At 32.0% G+C, this 11,220-nt stretch overlaps 1 protein-coding gene across 1 annotated transcript; it reads right to left on the bottom strand.

The window, feature by feature from the left end:
- Nucleotides 1-4,428: 4,428 nt before the first annotated feature.
- On the bottom strand, nt 4,429-10,252 carry LOC124359504 (beta-1,3-galactosyltransferase 6-like). The gene is made up of 2 exons (XM_046812296.1): nt 9,202-10,252; nt 4,429-5,235 (listed from the first exon to the last, which is right to left on the bottom strand). Exons 1-2 carry the CDS (start codon nt 9,921-9,923, stop codon nt 4,926-4,928), a joined length of 1,032 nt encoding a protein of 343 aa, XP_046668252.1. The 5' UTR covers nt 9,924-10,252; the 3' UTR covers nt 4,429-4,925.
- Between the last annotated feature and the right edge of the window lie 968 nt (nt 10,253-11,220).

The raw sequence follows: 11,220 nt of genomic DNA, 5'->3' as shown, positions 1-11,220 counted from the left end.
ATTAATCCCATTGTGAATCTATACCCAATTATTTTCTTAATAGTTTTGATTTTTCTGTTTACAAAACTAATTTCGACTAATAATGACTTGTTTTTACATTAATAAATGTTGCCTAGCCATAATTGAGTTTCTAATAATGCCATAGCTACTTAATTTTTGTATCTGCATAATATGTGTAAAAATTAATGAGCCTTACGCAAACACTGCTGAAATAAATAAATAATGTTATTTGTATAATATTTTACAAACGTAATCACTTTCATTACATACTTCAGCAGTAATGAAGCAATATCACTAGATGATTCATATAATTAGTTATAATAAAAATATATATTATTATTCTTATCGAATATAATTTCCAAGCTAGAAAGGTCTCCAGATTTGCTCCAGTAACCATGAATGCCTCTGAGATTTGACTCTCCATTTCATTCTGTTTTTATTAAATTATTTTCCACTTGTATTTGGCCAAAATTTTCTGTGCATCTTCAAATAAGTGAGGCACTTTTATTATTCCTTTTCCCATATATGGGAAGTGACCCCCCCCCAAATATTAATTGATTGTTTCATTTCTGTTTCTTATATTGGATTAATATTTTCCCCACAGAATATTTGTACTCTTGAGGCATCTGAAACTCTCCAGATCTTGACTGAATTTGTTCCATTTATGCTTATTTGATAGCGTAGTTAGGTTGTTGTAAATTACCAGTACATACTGAATTCTGCGGACTTCCCCCTTCAGCAGAAGCACCAATGGAACTAAAACTTCCAAAATTTGAAGTTAAATATCCAAATTATGCAAGGTCTATGCAACTTTAATTTCTGAATTTCATTTTGAACTGATACTTTTAAGGTAAATCTGTTTATTAGAAGAGGTTTTAAATGCGTAATGGTGGTGTTAAAAGCAACAATTTTCATCTACTTTGTTGTTTTTAAGTTGAGGCTTACTAATTTGATCTGATTGTTAATACCAAACATGTTAGGTGCCCAGGCAATTTGGACCCTGACTCTGTGGTGCCAAACTTCATTGCTCATGATATTGATACTATGGTTTTTAAATAAAAAGGATAGTTATAACTGTTCCAACAGTTTATATACAAAATTGACAGTCGATTGGGCCGACATGTCATTTTACAAAGTAAAAACGTGAGTGTAAAATCCTTTGCTGGGCCGATCATAATTTACGTATTTAGAACTGTGTTATTTACATGTGTAACAGATTCCAACTGCTGTTGCATTTCTGGCATTTTAATGACAATGAGAATGTTTAAAATGCATGTAGACTACCCAAGGTTGATAACCTTATTAAGGTATTGAATTTTGCTTATAATAAGTTGAAAACAGCAGAGAATGATGTTACCATAGGTGAATCTATGGTACAATTTAGAGGATGTTTGTTTTTCAGGCAATATTTGCCAAAAAAGCCTATAGGTATGGATTAAAATGATTTGAACCACAAAGTTTAAAATATATTCTGGTAAAGGATACTACCCTAACTACTGATTATTACATGGGTACCTCTGTAGTTTTAGAACTACTATGCTCTTCTTCATTCAGGAACAACAGGTTATGTTGACAACTATTACAATGCATCTGAGTTGGCCCAAGAACTACTGAAACATCTACTCATCTGGTTGGTACCTTAAAAGCTAATCGAGCTGGCATACGTAACCATGTTATTCACACAGTTGATATGGTCGGCACTGGAAAGAAAGACAGAAAGGGAAATCCCATCCTTAATTAAGCCGATAGTTGTAGAAAAGTACACAAAACTTGAATCTGACATCGATCTTGCCGACCAGATGTTATTGTACAGTCCCGTAATTCAGAAGACCCTCAGCGGAGCAATTGTTGTTAAGCACCAGCATTGTCAACTTATGGCTGGCATACACACAAAATTTCAGCTCAGGACAAGTACCTCTATTTATCACAGATTTAAAGTTAGAAATCTGTATGAAAATGATGGAAATGTCGCAACCGGGTCCTGTAACAATAGTGAAGCAGGCAGGACATCACTATCATAAAGAATCTGATGTCTGTTGAAGTGGGGCAGAACAAGAGGCGATTGAGGAAAGCATGTAAGATGTGTTAAGAAGGCAAAGAACATGACGTGAGTTACTAACTTCTGTGCCAAGTGTCCTAATTAACCTTATCTGTGTAAAAAAGTGCTTAGAAAATATTCACAAATAATTTTACAATGAATCGTACTCATTCGTTACTTCTAAATTAGGTATATCTACTTTATTAATGTTTCATATCTGTAATAATAATTTGGTAATTACCAATAAATATTGTCAACTAACTATTTATCAAAACATCTATAGGACATTATAACAAGCTCATTACATTTCTTTGTTTGTAGGCTTAGCGTAGTATTTTATTTTAATAAAAATGCATTCATTAAGATTTAATGAATAATCATTGTATGTTGCTCATTTTTTTTTATTTCCAAATCAAATAGTTGAAAATTACACTGTCATGCCGATCGGAACGGAAAAAACAATTATTTAGCTTCCTTGCCAAGCAGTTCATTTACTAGGTATAGTGATATTTTTTATATCTAGAAGGCCTTTGACTCAGTTGAAAAAGTTTGACTTTGGCACTAGTTTATATTAGTTGCCTGAAAGATATGTTTTGCCATACCCTTACAACTGTGTAGTTGTTGCTCTGATCAGTCGACACGTAACTTTAAATATACCCTGTCTGTCATACGATTGGTTTGACAGGGCACTCAATATGTTAAGAGAGATTTGGGAAATTGCAGAAGTTTAAAATAATGAAATTTCTCTTATACCATTTATAAGATTTTAGAAATGATTCAGAAAGATCGCGAGTTAAATATGTAATTGGTTAAAAAAGTTATAAAGAAATTAATAAGTAAGAAACTGACCTATTGTAGAAGTTAAGTTAGTAAAGCCTAGTTCATAAATAAATTAGTATTAGGGACATTTTAAAACAAAATTTAATTTAAATACAAATAGTTAAAAAATATTTTATATTTCTTCTACCCCTTCCCAATAGTGACCTGCTTATCTCAATAACAATATTGAATGTTACAAATTAATACTGTAAATAATTACCAAAGTATTAGTAGTTTGGTTCACGAATGATTGTATTTAGAAGGATGTTTGCCAAGGAATTTCTATAAACTATAAGTTGTTAATGGATTGTTGGGCAGTAATGTGATAAACTTTATAAAACGTTTATAAGTGTGTCATTGCTGATAACAAGACAGTAATTGAGGTTATAATTTCTTGTGCTTTCACACCATCCTCCTGCTTTCTGCAATCCAATGGTTACTACTCCTCATATTACAACAGCAGTACAGCCAGTTGGCACTCAATGTTCAACATACTCTTCGCTACACAAGCAAGTTGAAATGAAGCAACACATTTGATTGAATCGGAAAGTCTAAGGAAGTCCAAACTCTAGTTGAGTTTTCAGACTTTTGAGTCACAAAAGTTGGAGAATGTTGTTGAATTTTCTTCCCTTCTAAACTTTCTGAAAAATTAGGTACTAATTACAAAGAAAAAGTTATTTTTTGATACTATACTGTTGGTATATTAATATTTCCTCCCATTTATGACAGAAGCTTGGTAAAAGAAAGTAGTAGTTAACATTTTAAACGAAATATTTCACAGTAATTTTAAACCATTTAGACAATTATACATTTTCAAAGTTTGATACTTTTCATGGAAATACTTCTTGGATGTTCATACACCCAAAAGGATAAAGGTTTGGAACTATATTTTAAGTGTCATGTAATTATGAAGACAGGTTGCATGTTTGATGCCATTGTTAGTGTACAGAGATAAACACTAGACTACTCATGACTCCGAAAATATTGATATTAGGGGCAATTTTGATAACTACTTCATATGTCAACAAAGGACAATGCTCCTTTATTGAAATGTGATACTCCAGTGGTAGCTAGCTAGATCTTTTCACATATGTTTTACACAAAAACAAAATTAATGACATTGGGAGAGTGAAATTAATAAGGTGGTAATACCACAGTTTCAGAAAGAGCATAAAATAGGCAAACAAGAAGTCCAAATAATGGCACAAGTTTAGCTTTTATATGAATTGACAAATAAATAAATATTAAGAATCAAAACAAAAAGACAAGACTTACATGAGCTGGAAAGTTTAAAAGAAAAACAAAGTGCCCATTATTTGCAGAATTATAACCAAAACATAGGAGCAGTTGATCAATCCGATATCAATATTGCCAATGTAGAAGATGTACATTACGTAGAACAAGAAACTTATGTCCATTATAAATGTCATCATAACTTTCGCAAAAAGGCAATACTTTAATGTTGCAGCTTTTCTTAAATTTCATTCGCTAATAGATACACTTAAGAGTTAGTAAAATATGTTTCTGTATTTTAAATAAATAAAAGTAGGTGGGATACACAAGTAAATCAATTGAATTTTTCACATATTTGTAATAGGTTGAAAGGTAAAATCATAGAAAAACATTCCAAATATTAATTGTAAAAAAGTACAAGAATTATATTGTACATATTAATCTGTTATTTCTTATACAATTATATAAGCAGTAGATTGGAGTCCAAAAAATAAATATCTTAAGTACATTTTATGTAACACAACGTTTCGAGGATAGTTCTTATACATTTTGAAACATATGACAATGGCAAGTGTCTGAAATCCAATTATCCTTCAACTTTTCCATCGTTAAAAACAAACTTTGAATAAAGAAGTACATTTTATTTGCAAGTGAGATTCAGCACCATTGCAACAATATAAAATTGACCAAGTCGCACAGTTTAACAATACAGTTTAATACACTTAGAAGTAAAACACTGAAGTATATTAATATAAACTTTTTCAGTTAATAAAAAAATAGATCAAATCACACATGTAGTTTCACAACATCCAGAACGTAATACATTGAGGTATGTCTAGATTAACTCTTTCTGTTTATTCTTAGGTTCTTGTAGGTCCTCTGGAAGACAACACTTGGTTGGCAATACGTTCCAGTTGTACTTGTAAGATTTTCGAGTTTTAGTTTCCTTTGTACAAAGTTTTCCAGTTTGAATAAACATTGAATAAAACGCTTTCATTTGTTTTGGTGACTGCTTATGAGTAACAATAAAACTGTTATTGCAACCACGAGACAGATATTCTGTATCAAATCTCACATCATGAAATCTGGTGATATTTAGTGGAGACAGCCAGGTTCCCACTGAAACGTCCTCACTCAGGTACGTCCTGTAAGTATAAACATTTGTGTTATCCACAGTGTGTAATATGTATGTACATTACGCTGAAAAGCACATGGTTACGTAATGCTGTAAAAGTAATTTATATTGTCTAAAGAGAGTAAAATATACTTAAAGAATCAATCTTGCAACGTGAAAAGCTATGAATGTCTATCTTTGTTAGTAATGTTTGTCACTTGGTAGGTGTTTCAAAGAAATGTAGCAACATGATACAGTGTAAATCCTCCCCTCACACACTTGCCAACTGGTGAACTAAAAGTTTATGGATAAAAAAATGAAGTTCTAACCACACCTCAGATTGTTCAATTTGACTACCATAATATCTGAAGTGAACCATGTATTTGTATGCAATAAAAAATGTATTTGTTCATATAGTTTATGACAGTTTTACTGTTTGTCCTAAAAAGAAACAATTCCATCAGTACCGTGAAAGTTCACCAAAATAGCACTCTTTTTGAAAGCAGGATATAGAATCATACTTTGGGCCGAATCCTCAAACAACAACTTCCAGCGAGTCATGGTGCTACAGAAAAGAGCAGTAAGAATGATGACAACTCTTGCACCATGAGGCAATTGTAGGGAACATACAAAACCTAGATATACTCACCATCATAGTGGTCTTAACATACAGGAAGTTATCATATAAGCTATTAACCCCCAACTTAACCTGAACTGCCCCCATGAACAAACAACTAGAAATGGAATGACTTACTTCCAATATAAAACCTCATAGAACTGTGCAATCGGCCAAGAAACCATCATATACTGGAACATGATTTTTCAATGCCATTCTTGCCGAACTAAAGCCAATGCATAAGAAGCTCAAAGGAGAAAAATGTGTTGCTGACTTAAAAACAATACACACACACACACACACACACACACACACACACACATTGATTTTTTTTGTTAATATTTCTTATATTCTATTTATAACTCTTGAAAATACACACACACACACACACACACACAAAATCAACAAATTCCTGGAAAATGAGACTGTGACTACGACTAAATAATTACAGAATTTTAAAATGTTTCCTATTTACTGTTTTTTTCATTCTTGTTATGTGGCACCTGTTCTGAACTTGACATTTATGAATGAAGTCATCTCTATTCTTCTAAGTACTTCTGATTAAACTAATAGGAATTACTTAAAGAATTTCTTTCAAGTGAGAATCATACTTTAGTTGACCTTCAGAATCGAACCTGTGACTTAGTAAGGTGCGGTAACTATTCAGTTTCAAACAAGATCAATCCCTATGAGTTCAAAATCCCTTTAGAAAAGGGCAGTAATTTAGTTTTAAAAAAGTAATAAATCAATAATGTAATTTTTAAGGAATGTTCCTGCTCTAGTAGGCTTGTTTCGAAAGATTTTCAACGATTATCTTTTTCAACGTTTAAATCATTTAGTTTTCTTTAGCGGCATTTTTTTCGGAGACCCTGTATAACGAAGAGAGATCAGAAAGCAAGGTGTACAGTGTACTACTGTAGTAAATTCACATATATTCATACTTCTCAAAAAGTGGAAGTACTCAATCCATATGATAATTTTCTTATAATTGCACAGTGCACTCGAGGCTTACAGTTAAAAAGTTCTGAACAAAAATGCATATCCGCCAGAATATGTTTAATAAATTTCTGAATCAAGTGAAATTTATCACTATTTTTTTAAAAATAAGTTTATATTTTTGTCAGTTAAATATTTTTATCCAGGAAAAATGTATAATTAATTTTGAAGAAATTATAATGAACTATATATTATTATTTAGAAATATTTCCCTACCCTAAATATCGGTCCTAACGTATTCTGGACATCTACCAGCTTGATTTATAAATAATGTCTTCTTTATTTATTAATATTATTAGAATTAAAATTATAGTGTTTTTCATGTTATACCAAGATCTTAATAAATTTGAAATTTGTCAAGCAGTTGATGCCAGAAATTAGGCTTTTCCATTGGAGGGCTTAGCCTTACCCACAAATCTGTAAAAGAAAAGATTTGGTTTGTGCTAGATAACATTGAGGTACACCCAAAAATAATAAGTTTGGATTTATTTGGTAGAAACACCCTTTCTTTATTAAATTATTCCAATCTACTTTAAAAAATCTTGCACTAAGAGAAAACTGTCTTCCATAGCCCAGAGTGTACCCTCTGTTTGGCCACCACTGCCCATACACCCAGGGTTATCACACTTTATAGTGATAATGAGGAATGATAATTTTGACTTGTACACTGTTAATATGTAAGGTATTGTTACAAATAGCTAATGTAGGGTATGTAACAAAAAGTCTTAGTTACTGTATGAAAGTTTCTTTCCTGACAGAGTCAAGTTGAATGCGAGTGTGCCATGGGATTTGAGTACAAGGGGTGGAAAGCTCAGCTGTTCAAGCACAGTGTTATCAGTAATGAGTGTGCAACATCTGCAGTAAACCCTCACCCGCCTTTTTCATATATCAGTTTGTTGACCTGTTCACAGGTAATATTGTTTTCATTTTGTGATTACAAATTACATTTGTGTTGTATTAATAGATTTTCAGACAAACTGTGTTTTATTTAAGTTTTTTTTGTGTTAATCGATGCAATGAAGCATAAGACTACTTTAAAAAGGAAAGCAGTTCCAAAATAATTATGCCACGGTTGCATCTATATGTGCTAATTCACTATCTATTCCTGGTAAAAGCTATGTTAAACTTACAGATGAACATGAACCTCATTGTAAGTGATCAACACTGCTATGATAAAGGGACTACGGATTCAGAGCCAGTACATCCAAAGCTTATTAATTACACTTTCTGTGTAACTGGCAAACAAAACTAATCTTTAAAAAATCTATTTTTGCCAGTATCTTTAGATAGTATATAGTGTAGTAAGAGACATACAGCGTATTGCAATGTTTGCTAAATGTTTAAACTCAAATCTCATCCCTTCAGAAGAAGTATTTAAAAAAATGTTCGTACCATCATTAGAAAAGAAGTAAAGAGAGATTTGATAAACACAAAAAAAGTAAGAGCCACTTTATTTGTTAAAAAAAGAAGTATTAAAATGGATAAGCAGTCTAGGGAGATGGTCAATGGTATGACATTATTTACAAATGTTCACAGAGAACAGGTTGGCAAAAGTAAGCAGTACCGGTACACCTATTTAAATTAAATTGGGGAAATCTTATTTATTACTCAAAAGAGTGCACCTTAAAAAGGCACTATGAGAATCTTGGCTTAGAAAACGGAGGAAAGTTCAGAACTTTATTTCAGTTTTATACCAGACATGACAGTTTGTTTAAAGATGGATTTCAAAGGACTACATAATTTTGTAGCTAAACCATTCACAATTAAATAACTGCAACTATGCTGGCGGAGAAAATTATTGGTAGTCAAATCTTGTGGATTAGATGCTACAAAGAAATTAAGAAAAATCATCCTATAGCTATGTATTTCCTCTGTTATACTCACGAGGTTATTCTAGATGTAACAGATATATGCAAGTATGTTCACGGCTCAAATGTGTGCTACAGAAGCTATAGGACATTGTAAATACCATCACAAAAGGAAGCTTTGTAGTTTACCATTTTTCTTCCAAGTGTTGACTCTGACTCATATCTTATATTAATTGTAGGACATTGAAGCAACACTCGGTGTAAACTCCCGTGTAATATAAGCTACAACTTAAAAACAAAAGGAACAAATGCAATCTTTTCTTTTATTTGTGCAAAAATAACTGATTTTACTCAAAATTAAGAATGTTTCTTGAAAAGTGTCATGGACCCGTAGAGAAAGAAAGATATTTTTGTTTAAAAAACAATGCAGTTAATGTCGATCATAAGACAAGAGAATATTACTAAGGCATGCCAGGATAGTGTATATCAAGGCAATAAGCTACAAAATATTATTTCTGGAAGAAAGAATATAGTACATCATGCCAATAAACTAGTAGATATTAAATGTAAGCCTTACCCTAATAAATGTTGGTTTTGTCTTATATAATGAACCAATGATCGAGACAACACATAGCCTCCACCTAATGCATAGGGAAGATAATGGTCACATAAAAACCAATTGGTCTCTTTCCATTTCCCCATTTGTTTTACGTGTGCTCTGCCATCAAAATATCCCCAATATAAATGCTCATATTGCGCTAGATTGTTTTGTAACTCGTTGACAACTTTTGGTATTAAGACAAATGAGTCATCATCACATTTTAGTATGTATTTAAAATTGAATTCTGTATCAAACCAAACAAATGAATGTAGCAATTTTATGGTTAATGTTTTGTAATTGTCTGTAACTGACAAAAGAAACAAATCATTGTATTTTATTTGTTCTTTCTTCAGTTTTGAAATCTTTTCATCTGACATGCCATGGCTGCCAATAATAAAAAAATATTGTACATCTGCATAATCTTTATTTAATAAACCCCATGTTTCTCTTATTGCAGTCCTTTGAATGACATTATCTGCCCCACTAATAATGATTACAAGCAAAAAGTAATCAATTGCACTAAACAGTTTAATATCTTTAGCATTTTTTAGAGAAACATCTGATTCTTCTGAGCAGTGATGTCCTTTGGATTTTTCATTCATACTTAGGCTCAAAAGGTTCACAGTTATCACACATCCTAAAATAAATGATCCAAAACTAATGACACAATCTTTTAATTTCATTTTGGCAAAAGCCATAAATATACACTGTTGCTTACATAGACAAAAAGCATGATTTTATTGAAACTATATAATTAAAATATTTTTTATCTCCCTTTTAAAAACAACACTAGGACAGAAACATAACCTCAATAAATTCAACGACCAATGTAGAAAAAAAATCTAAAGTTAATGATATACAAATATTGACAACAATCCTGTAATTTAACACTATGTATATGGTTCATTTAAGATATAAATACTTTTGGGATTAAAAGATACTGTTTGTGCGAAAGCATTGTTCATAAGAAAAACTTAGTAAGTGATGAGATAGAACACAATATAAAATCGATAGACTTAGCAAAGTTCTGTTTACCATCTGTTTGTTGTCGTCTGCTTTTGCTTTCTTCTCCCCCACGGCCAAAACCTACAAACAGAATCTTCTGCCAAACCCTACTAAAGTATTAATTTGTATTTGGTGTGCTTTGAACGTTGCTGACCATGAGTTTTTTTAGTACGTCATATAGTGTGTGTTCTGTTCTGCATTACGGTACACACGTGTATGTGAATTGTATGGACAATTGGACACATGCATGTTTCTTTGTAATACTTCTCATACGGAATTGTCAACTACTACTCCGATTTCAAAAATTTGTTTTCAACGAATTCTATAAGCACTTTTAACACTTAGTTTCTGTATTCTTCGCCATCTAAATTTAGGAGGAATGATTGTCAAAATACGTGAAGAATTACCCTTTCAGTGTTTACCTAATAAATTACAATTCCCAAAGTATCATTTGGATATTATGGATACCTATATAAGATTTTTCCGTACATGGATGACAAATGGATTAAATGTTTTAAATTATATCTCATATAAGTAAGTTTGCTATTTAACTGAAATCTATTTTACGTGTCAAACACAAGTAAGCAGACCACGGGGTTGGATCTAAATACAGAAGAAATAGTACACAGAAATCTGTTGTAATGCTTCGTCAAGTTGAACCGTAGCCCACAGTGATGGAATGATGAATTTATAATTAAACCCTCTGGAATTTTTGTGTTATCTGATAGGTACTACCTCGAGGACTGTGTTTTATCGTCACCATTGTGGGCAGGTGTAGTATAGTAAAAAATTGTAGAATACTCGTATGGTTAAGGCGTTGTGAAGACCACAAATAAGCCACGCGTAAGAAATATATCACCTTACCCAGATTTGTCACCGAAATCATCGTATAACATGAACCGTCATAATGGTATTTGTGGCACACTAGCTGCTGTGTTACCTGATGCTAGTTTGGAGTCTGGATGGGACGTGATCAGTTGTTTGATACTG

Source organism: Homalodisca vitripennis, chromosome 4, assembly GCF_021130785.1.
Source record: "Homalodisca vitripennis isolate AUS2020 chromosome 4, UT_GWSS_2.1, whole genome shotgun sequence".
In the NCBI taxonomy this organism is placed as follows: Eukaryota; Metazoa; Arthropoda; class Insecta; order Hemiptera; family Cicadellidae; genus Homalodisca; species Homalodisca vitripennis.
The sequence above is the reverse complement of the archived record's forward strand: the minus strand, read 5'-3'. Positions and strand labels throughout refer to the sequence as shown.